The sequence below is a fragment of the Ammospiza caudacuta genome, chromosome 7, assembly GCF_027887145.1.
Source record: "Ammospiza caudacuta isolate bAmmCau1 chromosome 7, bAmmCau1.pri, whole genome shotgun sequence".
Lineage (NCBI taxonomy): Eukaryota > Metazoa > Chordata > Aves > Passeriformes > Passerellidae > Ammospiza > Ammospiza caudacuta.
Genome location: NC_080599.1, coordinates 30293657 through 30315239, shown reverse-complemented (window position 1 = coordinate 30315239; position 21583 = coordinate 30293657). Strand labels below are relative to the sequence as shown.

Genomic DNA, 21583 nt, shown 5'->3' with positions numbered 1-21583 from the left:
CTTAAGGGAAAAAAAAAAAAAAAACAAACAAAAAAATGACCTGACAATATTGTAACAAGGAGCTACTACACGAAGTCCTAAGAGTAGTTAATAGTGCTTTAGTTAAATGATAGCAGTGTCAAGCACCATGCAGGAGTAGAATAATGACACAGGATATATTCATTTCTATAGTTACTGAAAGAGCAAATAGTAATGAAATGGATCTCAGCAGCTTTAATTTTTTATATTGCTAACTGTATACTGACCACAGACAAGCTCTGCATAAAGTACTCTTGCTCATGTCAAAAGCCACTTATATTAGGTATTAAACCTTACTGATGTCTGCTTTTTGTTTTAAAAATGTAATAATACTATTTTACTTTCTGCTTTGCTGTAGCTGAATAGCTAGTTTGCTAGTTACTCTGACTCTTGGTAACAGTAGAAATCCAACTTTACAGATGGATGAGAAATATAGGAGCAATTACAATGAAAAATTCTGAGTATTTTCTAAAATAGCTTGCATCAAATTTAGAGTGTTTCATCCTTAGATATCTCCCCAAATAAAGACATTACTAGTAGAACACTTACACTTGCCTCAAGTTAGAATAAAATGTTATTGTGCATGTCTTATTTGCAAACACTTGCCTGTGCTAACTAATGATCAACATCTCTTAAACACATTGCTCACAAGGAACCTGGTGAATGTTACCATCAGTGCTGCAGATTTTAAGCAGCTGGTTCTAAAACCCTGTGTAGAAGCACTGAGTTGACACACTGAGACTGAGATCTTTGCTATGTTGTCAAGGATCAGCTTCCAGATCAGTCAGGAATTAAAAGTTGGCTCAAATGGTATGTGCTCAAGAGCAATACACACTCACACGCAGGTATATCTACATGTGTATACATGCACACACACACACCCATGGGCAGGCCACTGCTCAAATACTGAGGGAACACAAGGGCTGACTCCTGCAATGACCACAAAGCTCCACACACCTGCCTAGTTTCCCACTGGCCCTGTGAAGACAGTCCTGGGCTCATCCAAAGGGCTGCAGAGGGCTGTGATACCAGCACAGGTCAGCTAAGACACTCCCATAGGCATGTGCTGGAGGGAACTTATCCCCAGCAAAGGAACAAGATGTTCTTGCTCCTGCTTAAGACTAGAATGATATGCACTCCAAACTAAGCCAGAGTTACTTGAGTGAGACTATACAGTGACTCTTCCTCTCCCCAGTCTATACAATAGCTCTGATTCAGGCAGCCAACATCAGGTTTTACCCCAGTGCTCCTCAACACTGCCTGTACAAGAGAGTAAAGAGGGGAAAAAAGGGTGGATTGTCTTGTAGCCCACTTCACTGCATAATAAGAGCCAAACTGACTTTGCATGAGGTACCTATAAATACCAATTATGGTACCAAAAGAGACTCAGGGATATTGAGAAACATGCAGAGATCAGACATACACATAGCTCACCCTTCTGTTTCACCTCACCAAAGAACATGGCCATGTGTGATTTTACTGATCTGCACGGGGTTAAAGCACAGAGGGGTACCACTACCAGTCAGAGGAAACCCCTTCCCTTACTCCTTAGCACCCAGCAAATGAATGTCCCACATACCCTGGAAATAGGGGAAAAGTAAAAAGGAACTGGGTATCCTAAATCCATAGATTATAACCTTTATGGACAACAAGTCCTCTCTTAGCATTGTCTTGATTTTCAAGGCTCAGAAACCACTACACCTTGTCAGAATTAATCCTAATGAATCTTTCTCACAGTAACTCACAGAAGGTTTGCATGCAGAAAATCAGCCAATTTTGGGCCTTATCTTCTGCCCATTCCTCCCTCCTCCCCCTCACAGTGCCAGCCATTTGCTCTCAAAAATATAGTGATATTAAAGAATATAATATACTTACAGCCAGATACATAGCTGCATATATGCTTAGTGCTGCTTCTTTGGATGGGAAAGTCTTTCTGGCTTTCATGATAAGGTCTGGATTTCCAGTACAGGCATGTACGCTACTGATGAATTGGGTGTACTGTTTACATCCAAGTGCTGTGTAGTTGGGTTTACAAAGTGCAAGAAAATGGGGGGCAAGATTCCCTGTTACTACTTGTCCAGCATTTACAAAGATGTCCGTAGCAAACAGTCCAAATGCATAAATTCCTAAAGAGGGAAACAAAGAGTTAAATTTCCTGAAAATTTATAGTATTCATCATAGCAATAGAGCAGCTTCTTCCATTCAAGAACATGAAAAACCCTCCCACATACTGCACCCTAAAGACCATGGAGATGGTATTTTCCTACAAAACTGCAGCAGCAACACTGAAATGTACCCACACACCTGATGGCTCTCCCATCTTTCACAGGAACACTCACCCCTTGTGCAAGCAGCATGCTTTCCTAGGTCCCATAGCCATGCAAATCCCCTGTTTGGGGTAGTTAGCTTTACTGGTACCTAATTTTTGCCCATGTTCACTAAACAGAAGTGACAGAGGGAAATTCTCCACTCAATAAATCTGCTTGAAAACCAAGGCCAGATCCTGGTGGAGAAGTAACTTGTGAAGCCATAACACACACTGGAAAAACTTTTTTTCCCTTGCAGCTGTAAAGAATCTAAGGTACTGAATAATTCAATATTGCCATGCACCAGTTGTCTTCATTGGCCTGCTACTGGGTAAATCTCTATGCATGGCATATTAATCACAGTATCAACACAGTGAGCTAAAGATTTATATATTTGAGGAACTACTTATGCTAAAGAGTTTTTTTTAATCAGACATATCAGCAAAGCATTAAGTACATGTACTCATTCATTAGAATGTAAATGCATGTATCTGATTACTTAAAGGAAAACAGATTTCTGCTATTCTGAGGTCCCTCTCTACCCTTTTGTAAATAGAAAATGAGCTCTGGAAGAACATGCAAACACAGCAGCCTGACCAGCAGGCAAAGCCATGCTTATTCCAATTCCACCTGAGCTATAGATTTCCCCCTGTATTTCTGTGGGCAAATCACCTTTCCCTTCTCACACTCCAATTCACTGGGAATATAGGGTGAGCTCTGGAAAATCCCAGTTTCATGGGGCACTATGAGAACTTTAAAGGATCAACATCCCAGCAGACATAATTCCACAGAAAGATACAGTTATAAAGGTCAGGATTTTTCTTAGCAAAGCTAGAGGACTAAGGGTGATTTCTGGGATCCTGGCTGGTCAGCAATGTCACATTAATGCTATTTCCTCCCAAGATGCTAGACTCTGGTGAGCAGCACATTGTGCCTGGCCATGTCACTTCACAGAAAGACCTTTCAGCCAGTCCTGAGGGTGTGCACTGCACAACACAGCTGGACACATCACTCAGGAGGAGCATAATGGGCAGTAATACTTCATCTGCTGCAACAGCAGAGAGTTTCTGTCCACTCTTGCCACCCCTACCAATTTTTTTTTGGCTTCTATGAGGAAAGAAGGGACCACTTAGTGGGAAGAAAACTCAGGCACTGATTACACAGAGAGGAAGTGGAGTGGGAGAAGCTCCTCACATCAGTCTGCACCTCCTCCAGACCTATACAAGAAAGTCTCCTTACAGGAAGCAATCGCACTCTGGGAAGGCAGGCACAGTTGTTACACAAACACTGCAAATACAGACACAGCTGCACATGCCCTCCCTCCCCCTGAGACTGGGGCACACAGCAGGATTAGCTGCCCCAGGGCTTCATCCCTCCAGCTGTTTTCTTCAGATGCAGTCATGAGAGAGAAGCCAACAGCAGAACTGAGCCCTGCTATGGCATCCCCACATGTATTAAAGAGCAGCACCTGAAAATGTGCTGTTACCAATATACATTTTGAATGGTGGGACTTCTCCCTCCAAACATATTTAGAATGGACTAAATAGAAAAGATGACATCTCATAGCTACTAAAGTCAATCGGGGAGTTTCAGCTAAAACCAATGTAGCATGGATTTTGCACAGTTTTCTGCTAGAGACTGAGATATAATACAATATCCAGGCTAAGAAAGCAGCTAAATTGGCTTGCCTTCAAACACACATTTATATTCCAATGTCCTCAGCTTTGGAGAGTGTGTGTGTTTACTATCAGCTATAGATATGGCACAAGGATATCACCTTTCTCTACCTCACCCCACTTCAGGCCTGCTGCTTGTTTTTCCCCTCTAGTGGTCCCAGTTCTTCCTACTTTTACTGCTGTTTCTGCAACTGTTTTTTAACCCAAAATTCCAAAAAGCTTCATTTGCTACATAAAAGGAAAACTGCACCTGAGTCAAGACTGCACATGAAATGTTATATGGTTATCTGAATATTCTCCCCAGGTCAAAATGAAGACATAACTGATCACTCTCACCATTCAGAAAATGAAAGCAGTAATTTTGCTCATACCAAGGAATCGGATGGTCCTGCGCACCAGTGGATTTATGTAACAACAGTCTCCAGTTAATATTGTTTTTTCTTGGTTTTCAAAATCCTTTGTAGCTAACTGTAGACAAAAGACTGCAGTTTCTCCAACGATAATCTTAGGGGAGGAGAAAAAAGGGGAGAGAAATGGTGCATCAGATTACAGCAAGTAAAATACACTAATATTACAGAGAAAGACATCTCATCTGAAAGAAACAAGACCAAACCAGTACAAAAGACAGCATAAGTGAATCAAGTTCTGTACATTAATCTACTTATGAGGGAAATATGCCTTATGGCTTGCTTCACTTTATTTGCCTTAAAAGAGAATAAATTATTACAACCAGGATTTGTATTCAACATAACATAACCTAGTTTTCAGGATGAGGGGAAAGAGAAAGATCTATTAGTTCAAGAACAACAGATCACATAATGCACAAGATCTGGACCACAGTAAAGGCCTAATCCTGCAAGATGCTGAACCTTTCATTCCCCACATGCATTCACTGACACCCAGCACTTCACAGGGTTGAGCTTTAAATTTTGCACTATGATAGAGAGAAAGGGAAAAAAAAATCATAACAGAACTCCTGTTCACATCAGAGGTTTGGTTTGCCAGGAAGTACTTAACAAGGTTCAAATTCACATTTTACTAGCTAAGTTTATCAAGTCTGGCTTTAGCTCTGTTCCTCATGCTTGAACAAAGTGTCACCACTGATATTTTAACATTAAGAATGGCCTGTTTCATATACACTCCACCAAAATAAATTTCTCACATCTATATATCATTCACATTATAGTTGGCAAAAAACAAAATCATCAAATGAGAAAAAAATGTATTTTGAATGTAAAATATTGTCTCTAGGTTATGTATTTACCTGTACAAAAAAAGCATGACCTTTGATTTATTCACTTTAATTATGGATTGAGACTTGATAGCCAAAGCCAAGACTTTAGGCAGATACGAAGCTTTATGGCAGGGATAATTTAAAAGCAGAGCAAAGGGTCATAATAACCACTGGATTCTAACCCCGATTCCCTGTGGGACTCACAGGCAAGGCCCTTCCACTCCTCTACATGAAAAACTTAAAGCTTATTGGCAGGTACCTCACACTTTGATCAACTACAATGAAGACTACCAAAGTGAAATCTTAATACTCCACAAATACAACCAATAATGCCATCAATCTGATTAACTGCTGAGGTTTTTCTAAACCTTTGCCTTAACAGGAAAATAGAAATATTTTCATATATCACAATAGGCCTGAACACATCTACAAAATAAATAAAATAATCTGCGGGCACTGGCTCACGCGCACATTTTGTTGTCAACAGCAAGGATGCAATTAATGACATTACTTAGCTGTTTGTAGATTATGCAGAAACCCTTGGGCTAAACTGTTGAGGAAAGTGCTACTTATAAATAATGTGGAACAAGCAACAAAAGTAAGTCTGAACGCAGGTATGTAAAAAGGAATATTTAATTTGTCACCAAAACAGTCATTATCCATTACTTTAGACTGGCTTCAGATCCTAGTGGAATTTTTAGATAAAACAGAAATTTCAATACCCGAACTAACAAATATCCTCTCTCTGTTGTGATGCAAGCAAATTTCCAGCCCAGTGAAGTAGAATTTCTTCAACTATAATTAGTAAATGATCAGTATACATAAAAAATAATTCAACCTTGAATTCAAGATCATCCAAATTATGAGGAGAACTCAAGCCAGTGATCCCTAAAGCTCTCGTGAAAAAAACATACCAAAAATATCAGTTTTAATGTGATTCATAAAGGTGAGAACAGAAACACTAATACTTTTACTGTGAGTCACAGTATGCTTTTCTTTCCTCTCAAGGACTAGGCAACCTGAATAGAGCCAGATTCTGCCTTTAATGCTTTCTGCCAAACTCAATAGATTGCAGTAAAATTTTCGCAGATTTTGAAACTCCAGGAAAGAGCAGAATTCAGCACAAAGGAAGCATCTGTGAGATACAGTGATCAACCTTTTGCAAGAGCACTCAGAGTGCCAGCAAGCTCAACTCTCCAGCTCTGAGCAGAGACTGAATCGGCTGATCTAAGAATAAAGGTTGTCTTCTTGCCTGGGAGGGAAGCTGGCGTTTACTAAAGAGAGAACTGCCTGTTCAGTTATAGGAAAGGAGATTCTCACTTCCAGCAATGTCTTCATCGGCTGCATCTAGATCTTTGCTGCTGCCAAGAGATTTTCCCTGTTACATTTCCTGTCTTTGATGGTGACCTGTATGAAGAAACCCCTCTGTTCCAAGAATAGCAGCATTCAAGTTCTTAGCTGAACAAGAATACTCCAAAGGTGGGCACATAGGTGCAAGGGTCAGAAGGATGTGGAATTTGGCTAAAGACAACTTCTGCTACAGAAGGCCCAGTGCTCTGCTGTCAGTAGCACTAAGAGTCATTGAGCACACAAGGCATTCATCTCTATGCTTCCGTGGATTCTCTCTATGCTTCGAGAGAATCCTTCTAGAATTTGGCAATAAATACAGCTTCTTTATTTTTCTGTACTAGCAGCTCAGCTAAAGCTGTTCTCTTTCCTCCATCCTTCAGCACAGGCACTGCTCATCTCAATAATCAGCCTATTGATGTTTCAGAAATGGAAGAAAAATCCTTTTCAATCTCAATAAATCCCAGGAGAAATGCTTCCCAGTGCAGTTCCTTCCCCTTCTTCTCTCAAGCATCACTGGCAATAATCAGCTCTACAGGGCAGAGGAAAAGGAGAGCAATACCCCCCCTGCACTTTACAGCAATTTGCATGCCTGGTATATTCCTGGAAAGAGCAATTTCTGTATTCCTGCTGGCACAGGAACAACCATTACCCCTTCTACTGCATATGCCAGTTGTAACCAGCCAACAAGTGACATTTTATTCAACAGAATTATTTGTGTACTTCTTCTCTAAGTCATAGGGCAAAAAGTTTTTGGAATATTCCAAAGCTGGCAGTGAAAGATTGCAACGGAGAATCTGAATGTTCTGACAACATAAACATCTGGACAAAATTACACAAGTTCAGGTACAGAAATATGATTGAAAAAGAGAGGACATTAGAAGTATATTTTACCTTGTTCTACCATGGTAATACTACTTCAGATCACTGTACAAATTTCCCAAAGGTATGTATTAAAATTCTTAGCTCACAGATATTTTAACAGATTTTAAAAGCAGGGAAGGCCATCCTTCCCTAAGGCTACCCTTCCATTCTGATATACAGCTACAGCCTATAAATTATAAGGAAAAGAACAATTTTCATATGAAGTCTAACAGTACCAAGTGCAGGCTCTCCAGTATTCTCAAGGACATATGCATAAACATCTTGCAGAGTCCTTAGATAAAAACAGTGTACATAATGTTGCAACACGGAGCGATAAGGATGATCATTTACTCTTATGGAAGCATTTAATAATATTAACCCAGCAAAAATTAAATTACAGAAATTCTTGAAACTATCTCCATGGCAATCATATCCTGTCTGTGATGTGACAATCCATTTGACAGCCAGGAACAGAATCTGAAAGGGATGTGATCTAAAATTAATATTTCTTCCTGTTTCACCTCTTTAACTCCATATTAATATATTAGCTGATTGATTTTCATGGCGTGTCTATACTACTAATACATTTTTTGCATTTATTGCCAATCATCTAATACCTGTCCCTTTCCTTGTCTTCTCAGGACTCTTACAGCATTTTGCACATATTCCTTACACTGATTCCCTCCACCCAAGTCCAGGTTTTCTCTGTATTAGTCATTTTTCTGAATCCAGGCAAGCTGTGCCTAGTTTTAGCACCACATGTCAATTTAAAAATCTAATTTGTCCTTCCATCCAGTATATTCTTAACTTGGTTCTAAATTCTGCGTTCTTTTCAACTCAAAATGTCAAGCCTGACTCATTCCAAATATTAGAGCTAGAGCAGCTCTGACATTGTTGATTTTCCAGTAAACTGACTCCATAAACAAACCTCCCCTAGTGTCTCCTATGCTTTACAACAGCCAGCACCTGTATTAATAAATGACCATAAATCTGTACTTCTTAAAATAATAATGAGGTTTACTTTGTGACCCATATTTTCATATATTTCACATAACTCCCTATAAAGTCCCAGGACTTAAGTGACACTTAAATATTCACTTGCATTACAAGATATCTGAAGGTACATGACTATGTTTAAACGAGATAAATCTTGAAATGTAAGGTTGATAATCTCTAGTTGGGATTAAATTTCTGTATATACAGTCACAGACCTTTCCAGCACCTACTTTAGGCTGCACAAATCTTCAAGAAATATTTCATACAGGCTAGAGAATATCACAGAATACACGATTCCCTCTCTGCCAATTCTCAGGGTTATGCTGTAACTACAGCAACCACTTAGATAGATGAGTAACACTGAAAAGTGGTTACTGCATTAAAAAGACCACTAAATATTCATCCATGTGCTCAACTCATCAAGTTAAGAACATTTTACAATACTGTGCATTGTAGTTTCTCTTCTGACTTTGTTTCATTCATTGTGTTTCTCTCATTTAGACGTGACTTGAACAGTAACCAAGGCTTCTATGAGACCATCTTCAAGAAACAACCTTGGTGGAATGAGCATCTCAGGCAGTCCATAGCTCTGCTTTTCTCTCTAGAATCAATTTCCTTGTTCTTCCTTATCAGGCAAGATGGAAATGGAGCTAAAATTCTTGGGAATGATTTACATACCTCTAGGAAAATTGTTATCAATTAAATTGCATGGCCTCCCTATTCATTTAATTTATGAGTTCCCACTTAGTGTGGTGCAGACCTCTTCTAAAAATATGGCTTCTATATTCTTTGTTATTCCTGCTCTTTACCTTGTCTTTTTAACTTTTGAGACCATGGGCTATTCCTGGCCTATTTTCTCTTTAAAAATGCCATCCATGTACCAATGAGCACAGTGGCCTCAGTTTGGGAAATCCAGCAGCAGAAACCTTGGCCTTTAGTGATGCTCAAAGTAAAGCTCTGCTCTCCGCTTGAAGCTAAAATTGTTGAGTGAGGTGACAGCCCTGGCAGGAAAAGCAGCAACAGTATTTTCAGCAGTAGCAATTTCAAGCTCATTATGCAGAGCTTCCCCTTGAGGCCATTTTCTTTGTGTTTTTCTTGTTCTCATTGCTTCTTGCTTGCTTAAACTGACAGCAAATGCCCTGGTCAATTTTCAGAGAAGTACATTTTCTACAGTAACAAATGACCAGTAGTTCTGCAGAAAATGAAAAAATAAATCCTAGATAAATCTGTGTGGTATTGATTAAATAGAAAATATCCTCTCTTGCATTTAACATGCGGATATAGGACCCTACTGCATAGCAGCTTCTGAAGGTCAACAGAAAAGATGTAAAAAAGAAAACTACTTTTCTCAAAAAAAGATTTTGAAAAAACTCAGCCTTTTTGAACCTGTAAATTTTGTTTTAAATATGTACTGCCCATATTTTTTTGAGAAAAATACTAAAATTCAATATATTTGGTCATGTCCACTTACAAAAGAAAAAATAACAGTAAAAGATTACATATCTAATAGTGCACTATTATCTGCATTACTTAGTTCTTCACAGTGTGGAGTAAGGCTATATGGTACTAAACAGTAATGTTACTTTTGATAGGAACAAATATTTTTTATTTCCCTTTTTAATACATTGTAGACATACTCAGTATGTAACAATGGTAAAGGCTGCTCTCTATACAAAGACTTTACTTGTATTTGAAAGCAAGAGGCACACAGTAGCCAAGCATTTATAAGCAGGAAGCCAGAAATGAACCACATGAGAACATAATCACAGAGACATGGACAACTTCACCATTCACTGAATTATCTTCATTCATTACCACATGAGAGGGAAAAAAAGAAATATTTTGAAGTACAGAGTCTCTTAAGAGCTTCCTTTTTTCCTTAACTGAGCAACTGATCATGTGTGCCAATGGCACCTCCTCTGGAGCCCATCTGTGGTGTCCGATGGGCAAAGCCCCTGCAGAACAGCACCAGGGCTGAAATCACACAATGCCAGAGCCAAGGCTGGTCACGTAAAAGGTCATTTAGAGAAAGAGTTACCAGGCCCTGCTGTTCCCACAGTAACTAAGAGAAAGCCTTGTGCCATCACCACAGGGCAACTGGTGGCACATGACAGCAGGGCCTTGCATGGCACTTGATGCTCCGGGATTGAGCACTGAGCACACAGCCCGGGCAGTGTGCCCGCCCTGCTGGGCTGCCCTGCACACCGAGCTCTGTGTTCAGCCCTCTCCACCTGCTGTGTTTGCCTTTGCAGCTCCTGCTCATGGCTGCTGAATCTTTCGTACCACTGTGAGATGAAGAACATGCAGCTGCTCCGCACTGCAGCTCTCCAGGCAATTAGAAATGGCCAGGATGTGAGGAACACGCTCAGGAACGCCAATGTGGCAGTCTGGGGGCCAAGTAAGCGTCTGGCACCTGGCTCTAAAACTATCCAAATGCTGGCAGCTTTACAATACTGACATGAGTATTCTTGCTGAACACATTGCAATAGGTAGTAGACAAGAGACATTCATGAGAACTCTTACCCATGCATCAAGCTTTTCTAATTTTAAAAAGTAACATCAAAAAACCAGAGAAAAAATGTTAATCTAGAGAAAATCTCTACATCTATAAAAACCCCTAGTAAATGGTGAGGGGAAGAGAGAAAAATTAATTCAAAACTGCCTTCTAAAGGCATAAATTCACATCTCAAACTGTGAAGTTACTTTAGGCTCTAATACTCCAGATATGGTTATCATAGGAAATTCTTAGAGTTTTTAAATTTTTCTCATTTTCTTTTAACAAAAACCAAGGATGCCATTATGTAAGTTTGTGAACGCACACTTCACAAGCACACCTCCTTAGGAAAATGAGTTGTAATATGACCAGGTATCATTCAGATTTCAACTGATTTTAGTGTCCTGATTGCTGATGGATACATGAAAAAGGTTGTTGTTAAATATAATTGTTTCATTAAGTAGTTTGAAAAATAACTCAACAAAAAAAATTTTAGTTTTTCTCAAGGACTTAACTTCAACATTTAAAATACTGTGGCATTTGTGAAGGAAAAATGAAATGTTCAAAGCTCTATAATTTATTTTCTCTATTAGAAGATGAACTTCATATATGTTCATCTTTGCACTCAGCTGTATCAAGGAAGTCTTCCACTGGACTCTGAGTGACACATGTGGAGAACACTGTGGCTCTTTACGATCTGACCTTGGTAAACCCCTTTGTTTCTTCCTGGCCAAGAAAACTGTACATTGTTCTGTCTGCTGAGGCACACTGGTTTTCTAACCCTTCTGTGCCTATTGAAAACGTGATTCCTTGATAAACACAATACCAATGCATCTGACACCCGTACCAGTGATCATTTCCAACAGCAATGTTACTCTGAATTTTAAGCCTTAGGTGATCTATGCAACTGCACTTTTCTACCCAGGATGAACATTCAATTGCAAAATTCAGCATAAACGGCCTTTCATCCCTGTTTGAATAAAATCTGATTACATAAAAGGCATCTCTTAAAGATTCCAGTCACAAAGTAGTGGTTTTACACTCAGTATATGACTGTAGCCAACTGTTCTCAGAGGTTCAGAAGAAAGAGAATATTGGTATTTCTTGCTTTTCCCACTGTCTTACTTCTAGCTCACTTCTACTCAAGGCCAGCAATGTTTTGCAGATATATTATGCCAGAGATCAATTCAAGGAAAGCCACTTTCACTGAATTGCCATTGCCATCAAACAATGGAAAATGGAGGACCAAACACCGGAACATTCTAAGTACCCTGTGTTTCAATAGAGCTATGAGAAAAACATGCTGTACGTAAGATTAATACCCATAAGATTCCACAAAAATTGTTTTCTGGATTTTTGTGGCAAAATATGTATGTCTACAAAACACACACACAACTAGTTTATTACTTATCTTTATAATTATAAACTAATATTTGATTCATAATGATAAATTTAAGTAGACATCTCAATAAAATAATTCTAAGCTTTTTATTAGAAATTACCTTCAAAATAAAATAGCTCTCTTTGTAATCACATAAGTAGCTCCACTCCTATTAATAATGGCCTTTGTATAAGCACCTCTTCCTTTACAATTACCTTAGGCTACAGTATAACTGCCAACAAATTAAATACATTAAGGTGGGGAACCCTTTTTTAGTTGAAATCTAACGTAGTAAGCTCAATAACTTCAACAGGAGCTGGATTAGCTATGAAAACCATGGCACTCTAGGTTAAGAGCAACACCTCATCCAAAGTCTGGAAATAGATCTTAGATATGAATACTATCCCAAGAGAATAATAAAACTAAGAAGACAATCCAATTTTACAGAGAAGCGGTACCAAATATTTGAGGAAGAGGTTTAACAGGTCAGATAAATCAGAAAGATAGGTCAAAAAATACAATGCCCACTCCTGAACACATTAACTTATAAGTCATTCTTCTAATATACTTTATGTCTTTACATAGTAAGCATTACTGCAAAGAATCCAGGTGTCATTAAAAATAAATTTAAAACACTTTAAAAGCCCATGCATAGAAGTACTTGGTCTAAAACTAAAACTTATTCTGAGCTGTCTCACATTAGGTTACATAATATGTGCATTCAGCATAAAACCAGCAGTAAAATAGCAGTAACAAACCTTGACAATATTAATCCACACTTCTAGTGCCCCTCTAGTGACCAAACAGAAGCTTTCAAGTAGAGAAAAGTAGAGACAGCACCTTGCACTGAACCTTGAGTAACACAGTCAAAGAGAATACAGAAGTTAACTTTTCAAGCTTCACTGACCAGGCAAACTCATTATGTTATTCCCAGAACAGTCACTAGAGATGCTGATCAGGGAGAAAGGACCCAAAAGAGGTCAGAAGGGCCTCTTCTAGCCTCACCTCAACCAACTAGCAAGCCCATACACAAAACAATTGGTGACCATTCCCCCTGCATCTCCTCCTTCAGAATTGAAAGCTGCAATCTCACAGTATGCAATTATTTCTCCTTAAGAATGCCATTATAATAAATTAAGATACTGATGTTTATAAGAAACAGAATCTTAATGATGTCATACAAGTGGGGGTAGAGGCCTGTTTATAACCACCAGAAGCTTTAATAATTACTTACCCCTGCTCAACAATGCAATGGGAATGAATTAGCCAGCAAGCTTTTTCACAAAACATTGCACAGCAACAACATATCCCATTTTTCTTTATCTGATAAAAACACAAGTGGAAGGACCTTTTCAATAGTGATTCTGTAAATTCTGTAGATCAAATATGGTGGATTTTCTTTATGGTGGGTTTCTCTATGGTGGGTTTTCTGCAAATATGATTTGCACCAATTTTGTCACTCTTTTAACTCTGCTGCACAATGTCTATTTTACTGCTCCTGCCACAAATCCAGATGGCTGCAGATGTGCAGCTGGCAACACTATGTTGTCTGACCCTGTTTAGAAGTTTACACAATGCAGTGCTTGAATTAAGAGGAAGTCCCAAGTGCCCTCATTGGCACAGCAGGCAATGAGCTGAAACAGGAGTAGCAAGAGTGGGAAATTTCAGCAAAAATTTCCTAGTACAGGAAATGCCTACAAGACAGAGGGGAGATTGTATACTTTGCTGTGAAGACAGCAGAGCATAAAAACAGCTCTTTAAGGCACGCAATGCTATTCTCAAAACTAATTGCAAAGTCTATTGCCTGAAGTAAACCCAGCTACTCTTCTTCAATATGTGACTGTATCTCTTTCCACTCATGAAATAGTGCATAATGGTTTACCCTAACAAGGATCATCTCCTTTGCACAGATCTGTAAAATAATACTAAATATGCTGCTGGCTTTATCAAGTATCTTGAAAAAAGCTCAAGTGGTGAGAGAAGTGTTTTAAGGATGAATGAGTCTATTTTAAATTTTTAGATCTTGTGAAGCTCTGACACTGACAGTCTTCAAGGCTGACTTTATAATAGCTGGTTTTTGGTCTTTTCTGTGAAGAGAATAAACGACATTATATAAAATACATACTGTTATGTAAATGTACAAACACATGCTTTTTTAGCCAGTCTTGGATGCAATCATTATTGGAGCAATTTAAATTACTACAAAGAGAAGTTCAAAGTATGCTGAAAGGTGTTTGCACACGTTCAGTGATAACAATATAAGTATTCTGGTGTAAACTAATAAATTATTTGAGGCATTACATTTTTGCCATTGGTATTCAAGATTAAAAGTACCTGTGAACTAAACTACGGATAGAAGTCAACCATGTAAACGTGACATTTTCTGGCAACATATTGTGCATACACACTTGCATAGGTAAACATACTTAGTTTTTTAAAGAAATAGTCTCTGCTCTATGATTTCCATCTACTCCTAATCACACAATAATAACAATTCAGAAACAAAAGAAATACTGAGTAAAGATGCAGTACTGACTACTAAAATGAATGTGGTTCCAGAAAAAGATTCTATCAGCACCAAACTCATTCACACACAGCACTCCACCTCAGGAAAGCCTTCAGTGATTTCAAATAGCACTGAAGCATGTGAATAAACTCCATCAATACCAAGATAATTCATTAACAATACCAAGATAACAGATTAACAATCTAACTCTGGTCTAACTGTTCATGCAAAATCTCCTAGTGCGTTACAGAGAAGCCTAATTTCACAACTACCATTTGACAGTGAGGCTTTAATGGGTACGTGTCCATCCTGCTTGAGTGTTCAGATCCCTTTACCAAGGCAAAGCCTGACAGAGCTCACAGCCCAGCTCTGTACATTCATTCTGCCTGCTGCAGATGTCCTCAAACCACTCACATGGCCCAAGGTCAATCTGCGTACAAAAGTGCTCTGGAAAGAGTGCCCGCGACCGACTGAAGCGCTGACTTGAGTCAAGCGTGAGCACTTGGCAAAGGGGCCCATCCCAACAGCTGGAATGTCCCCACACCATTGACATGGAACATGCTTATGGCCTACAGCCTAATGCAAGCTCCCCAGTGCTCCCCTGAGCCCACGGATGCTCAGAGTCATGTCTGCGCACTCTTAATGCATGATGGCAGCAGCCTCAGGCCTGGCCTCATGGCAGAGCCTTGATACACCCAACAGGGCCAAGGACACTCCTGACAGGAACAGGAAAAGCAGAACCTGAGCAGTGGAGAGGCTCTGGACACCCAGCTCACTCTATGTAAGTATGACCAAATTATTATCAGTATGTGCCAAAGCTTGGGCATGTCCACACATCGTTCTGCATGGAGCTGAACCTCCCCTTGTGGTCAGGCTCAGCCACGAGCCATCACACCTGTGAGGCTCCCCCTGCTCAGCACAGCCTGTCATGGACAGCCCGTGCACACACTCTGTAAAACCCAAAAAATGAACACATCCTGGGCTAAGTCTTGATTAAAGCAGGTCAAGCTCAAATACTTCACCTCATGCTCCCCACAGGCTGCAAGTTCATGTCATTGGTTACTGCTCAGCTGGCCCGTGATTAAGAACTCTTTAAGCAGAATTAATTCAGTCATGTCTGAGCCCTAAACTGCTACAGACAGGTCACAGAAATACCTATTCCTACCCAAAATAACTACACAAGGAAGCTGAGTTCCTCTTACTGATTCTAATATTCAATACTTGATTTATAAGAGCCAATATACACTGATTTATAAAGAGCCTTCACTATACACTGATTGAAGAAATCCCCAAAATATTACTCAAAATTTGGACAATAAAAAATAAAATGTATGACAAATCCTTTTTAGAGACAGCATGGAACCTACCAACCTAAAACAGCAGGTGTTTCAATATGCTGTATAGAGAAAGAACAAAAATCTGGATAGCAGTATACTGTTAGGCTGATTTCTGTTCTTGGTAGCTGCTTTTTTCTTAATTATTATTTAGAAAACTAAAAACTCTGAATGCCTTCATACATACTCTTTAACCTGACATGGATGAGAGGCAAGAAATAACAGCAGTGAAAGAAAAATAATATTTCTAAAACATAGCTATACTACATTTATAATTGGCTGTACATTAGCAAGTGCATATGGTTAATGAAATTGCCATATAAATATACAATGTATAATAATCAGGCAATGGATATTTATGATACATTTACACAATTCACACAGAACTATAGACAACAAGTTGTCCAGACTGGCAAGCAGAAGTGGAATCCACAACCCGAGTTTTCATCTTGTATAACCAGGAAGGTTTTTTATGGTGCCTCATACTCCAGGAAGTGGAATCCAAAATTAAGAGTCAGTTTTGAATCACTTCTGAGAATTTTTTTACACTAATAGATTTTAGAAAGCCTTAATACATACAGTCATTTTTCTACTGCAGGCATTTTACATAGAAAATAAATATATTCTGATCCACAGGTAAATAGAAGCGCTCTTAGTAAAGGCAGTTTTCCCACTAGAGATAGCAAGTGCTAGAACTGCTTTCCTAGTCACTGTCCAACACCATGGTCACTGCACTATGTGCAAATACAAAGGACTTTGTTTTCAATAGATACTCCTCCTCAGAGCAGTATGTCTCATGCACAACTTTTTGAGTGCCAGAGATATGGTATATCCACTTCAGCTAGACTTTTTACTTGCAATCTGTGAGGTCACACATCTCTGCTAAATAAAAAACCATGCATGACGAAAGCTGGGCCATCATGCACTTCAGTGTATCTGAGAGATGCTACAAGAGCATATAAAGCTTTTTAAACATCACTCTGCTTTTAAGGCTGAAAAACACAGCTAAAGCTACTTACAATTCCACTTTGGCTGTCATTTATTATGTATCATATGGACACCCATCTCCTCAATCCTGCATGATGTACAATGAGCAAGAATTGTTTAGCTGAAAAACTGATTATTACTTCAAGCCTCCTATTTTAGATTATAAACAATGATACAAACTCCTTAATCGCTCAGGATTAGTTGGATTAACAACTTCTCACTTAAACATAAGTGCATCATTTGTAGGACAAGCAGGCATTCAGCTGCTGCAAACAGAAGCCTGCTTGCCTTGTTCACATCTGCTTGCCACTTTACTTCCAGAGAACCCATCAAAGGATGAAGCATATGGCCTCGATATTGTTAGTGTTTGTAAATCACATGCATACTAAGCACAGCAGAAATACATTCCACTGCAAGTACAAACATAACTTCTGCAGGCACCACTCATGTAAGCCATCACAGCACAACAGGAAGATAGGCAGATAAAGAAGAATTCCCAAGAAAACACACAGTGGTTCTGAATTTTTAATTGTTTCTCCAGGTTATAGCTCTGTTGGATTAGTGGTTTAATGCTGAGATAAAACCAGCATCAGACTATCAAATCATGTATTTGTCTTGCTATGTGTCCCAGCAGGCCAATACTGACATCTGGTACACAAAGTTACTGCAGACCTAACAGCATGATTTATTTTTTTATTCTTAAGTAGAGTTGCAAAGCAATTATCCATTCACAAAGGAAGAGCATGACATAAACTGTCCCTTAGCTTTAAACTTTCCTGCATTCCAGACAAGAGCACTCCTCCTCCCAAAAAAGTGGCTACCTGAAGTCCCCAGCACTTGCATATTTCAAAAAACAAAACAAAACAAAAGGCAACAGGTTTTATATCTTTCCTTCAAACACGTGGGAATGGAAGAAGAAACCTATCATGGAAAGAAGTTGCAGCTGTGCACACAGGTTAAAACAGGACTATGATGACAGGGACCAAATGAGCCCTGCAAGAACAATGTGATCACAGAGCAAACAAAGTCTACTGGCAATTCCTTATTCATGTAACATTTTAACAGCTGAAAAATGTGCCAGCAAGAGAAAGGCACATAAAACTAAAAAGCTTTAGCTTTTTAATATATAACCTATTTCAATAATCCAAGAATTATTTTCTTTGATTAGCTAATTAGTGTCTCAAAACCATTTCCATTTGATTTCAGAGGCTGCTTAGTCTACTCAATTCATATGAGTCAGGACGTAAAACTTTAATCTGCTGTTGCTCTATCACTGTCTTATCAAAAACAGCACCATGAGATGTTCAAATATCATAATAAAAGTTCACTGTTCCCAGAAAAAGAGCACTAGGATAGACTGCATACCTTGCTGGGCAATTCCTTAACTTTTTCAGTAAGTTGTACATAAAACTGAAAACTTGAATACCTTCCTAATACCCTTGGGATTTTTTTGCCCTGTAACACAGCTGCTGGCAACTGTTCATCCTTGCATTATTTATCAAGCTTCCTTGATTCTTTTCTGGAAGAAATGACATAACACTTTATTGTCCTTCAGGATGCACAGAGGTCACTACTTCTTCAAGTAGCAGACCAGGAGAAAAGTCTGTTCAATTCTGAGCATCACAGGATGGCCTCAGTTGGAAGGAACCCTTAAAGATCATCTGGCTCCCAATCCTTCAACCAGGTTGCTCAAAGTCCCATCCAACCTGGCCTTGAACAATTTTAGGGATGGAGTTTTCCTGGGCAACCTGTTCCAGTGTCAAACCACCCTCAAAGTGAAGAATTTCTTCCTAATATCTATTCTAAATCCACACCCCTTCACTTTAAACCCTCATCCTACAACTATGAGCCCTTGTAAAAAGTCCCTCTGTAGCTTTTCTGTAGACCCCCTTTGTGCAGTGGAAGGTGTTCTAAGGTCTTTCCAAAGCCTCCTCTTCGCCAAGCTGAACCACCTCAGCTCTCTCACCCTGTGTTCATAGGAGATGTGCTCCAGACCCTTGATCTCCTCTGTGATCCTTCCCTGGACTCCCTCCAGCAGGTCCACATTATTTTATGCTAGGGACCCCAGAGCTGGATGCAGTGCTGCAGTGGGGTCTCACAAAAGTGAAATGGCTCTGTGCTTTAGTTTTTTTCCAATACTATCAAGGTGCCCATAGAAGCCAAAGTACCAACCATGAAGTAGAAAAATCATCAGCCTAAAGTAGATTGAAGGAACATTTGTGAAGGTAGTGGCTTTTTCTAACTAAGATGAGGAATGAAGAAACAGCTCAGGCATGAGGCACAGCAAATTCACAGAAAATATTTTCAGGACTTTAATTCTAGATTATGCTTTTCCTCATATTATAACAGACAACTGAGAATTTTGATGTCCCAGCTATCACAATCTAGAACCCTTTTTCATGTATGGCACTAAGTAACACACTAGTAGAATAGTTTCAGTGAACTACGGGTTAACTAAAAGCTTCTCTGCCAGGAGCACTTTGAGTACTCAGCCTGATAAAATTTGATCAGTCCCTGATGCCACAGCACATAGAATCACAGATGTCAGAAGCAAAATAGGTCCAAGCAGGTTCAGAAAGGAAGATTGAGATGGGAAGTGTCCAATCACATCACCTAGATCTATGTGCTGGAATCAAGTGGTGCATCTCCTTCAGGTCTCTGCATATTCTTCAACTGCTCTTGAGCTACTCAGACCTGGAGCTATTAAGATACCAAAGACAGTGAAGAAGAAAGCAGACTTCGGAAAACTATGCAGATACTTCAAAAGGTAGCTTCTCTTTTACAATTTTCACAGACTGATCTTGTTTTTTCTGAAGTACTGGGGTACAGTAAATTTGATACAAGAACAATTGTATTGCATCTTTCACTTTACAATCTCTCCTTTGCAAGGATTCAAAATTTCCTCCTCAAAGGAAAAAGTTACTGACTAAAGCTAAACTCAAGGCAGAATGACTCATTTTTGACATCCACTCCTTGTTTGGTATGTGCCAAATCTAGAGATTCCACCAGTCCACTTAAAAAAAAAGAGACAATGCAATACTTCATGTCTAAATGGCAAATATTTTTTTCAGTGATGACATTAGAAGTATTATCCTAAAACAAATTATTCTTTAATTGGTTTGCAGAGAAACAAATATGCTAGGAACTCACCTAAGCAAATAGAAGTGTGTATTTTATGGATACGTACTGTAATCATACATTTGTTACTTGGAAATAAAAACAAACACCATTTGCATAATTGAACTGTTTATATATGTTAATAAAAATATGTCAGTATCTCCTCCTGGCTTTTATATGGCAGTCAGCATACATCTCAGGTCTAATACATGACATTTTATACCATTTATTGTTTTAACAGTTTTGACATTTTAAATAATCCATATTAGCACGTGGAATAAAAGAATCCTTGAGTACACTTCACAGTATTTTAAAGAGGTTAAAATTATTAACATCTACCAGAAAGAAACAATGCAGAACTGATCACTCTATAGATTCTGAAAACATGAGACACCAGCCTCACCGTTCTAGAAAACATCTCTACTGGAAGCTAAAGGATTAGACTGACGTGGATTTCCCAAGCTACATCTGTCATAACAAGTTTAAAAAAGCAACCAGCCCACTGAGCAAGAACTGGCACATTGGGAAATGGCTTAAATAGCACTGAGCCCTCAACTAGCAGTTTTTGCTTATTACATATTTGAATAGACTCAAATCAAGAACCTATTTCCTGTCACCTTCACATTTGACTTTAAGATTAAAAAAAGAAGAAAAAAAAATAAACCATGTATTGAGAATTCCTCAGTATACCAGAGATTTCAGGGTATTAGTGCTATGGACAGTAAAAAGACAGGAGCACAGAGCCTGCAGTACTCTTCCAAATCTGATTCACAAAGGGGAAAAAGGGAGCCCACAGGGGCACTGCTTCTGCCCAAGTCTCAGAGTCTTCCCTCATAGAATATCATACTTAGGGCTTTTCCACTCTTCTGATTGCAATTTCCACCATTTTTAAAAGATTTTACTGCTTGTGTGCCTAATGCTCCTTACGCAAAGACATCTGCTCATTCAAGTCACTACTGGTGCCGAAAGGTATGACCTAGGACATCCACAACTAAAACTTTAACACTTGAAGGGACCATATATTTTATTACATGCTAAGCTGCAGTTGTAAAAGCGCAGCTCTTCTCATCCTACAGCAAGGTTGCTGGACTCCTCTGCAAGTTTCCTACAGTTGCTGCAATGCCTGTGAATCCCATGTATGGTTTGGGTCAGAGGGGATCTTAAAGCGCATCTAGATCCAGTCCACCCACCACAGGCAGGGACACCTTCCACAGGCTGCTCAAAGCCCACCCAGCCTGGCCTTGAACCTGCCAGCTGCCACAGCTTCTCCAGGCAACTCTGAAGCAGCAGGGGCTTTAAACAGAGACATCTTAGCAGACAGTA

At 39.1% G+C, this 21583-nt stretch overlaps 1 protein-coding gene across 1 annotated transcript in view; it reads right to left on the bottom strand.

Annotated features, from left to right (window-relative positions):
• PLPPR5 (phospholipid phosphatase related 5) overlaps window positions 1-21583 on the bottom strand; it is a 43530-nt gene that overhangs the window by 18316 nt on the left and 3631 nt on the right. Inside the window, exons 2-3 of the mRNA XM_058808696.1 lie at window positions 4372-4504; window positions 1894-2144 (exon numbers count right to left, since the gene is read on the bottom strand). Of these exons, the coding sequence (XP_058664679.1) occupies window positions 1894-2144; window positions 4372-4504 (384 nt within the window). The remainder of the gene's footprint in view (window positions 1-1893; window positions 2145-4371; window positions 4505-21583) is intronic.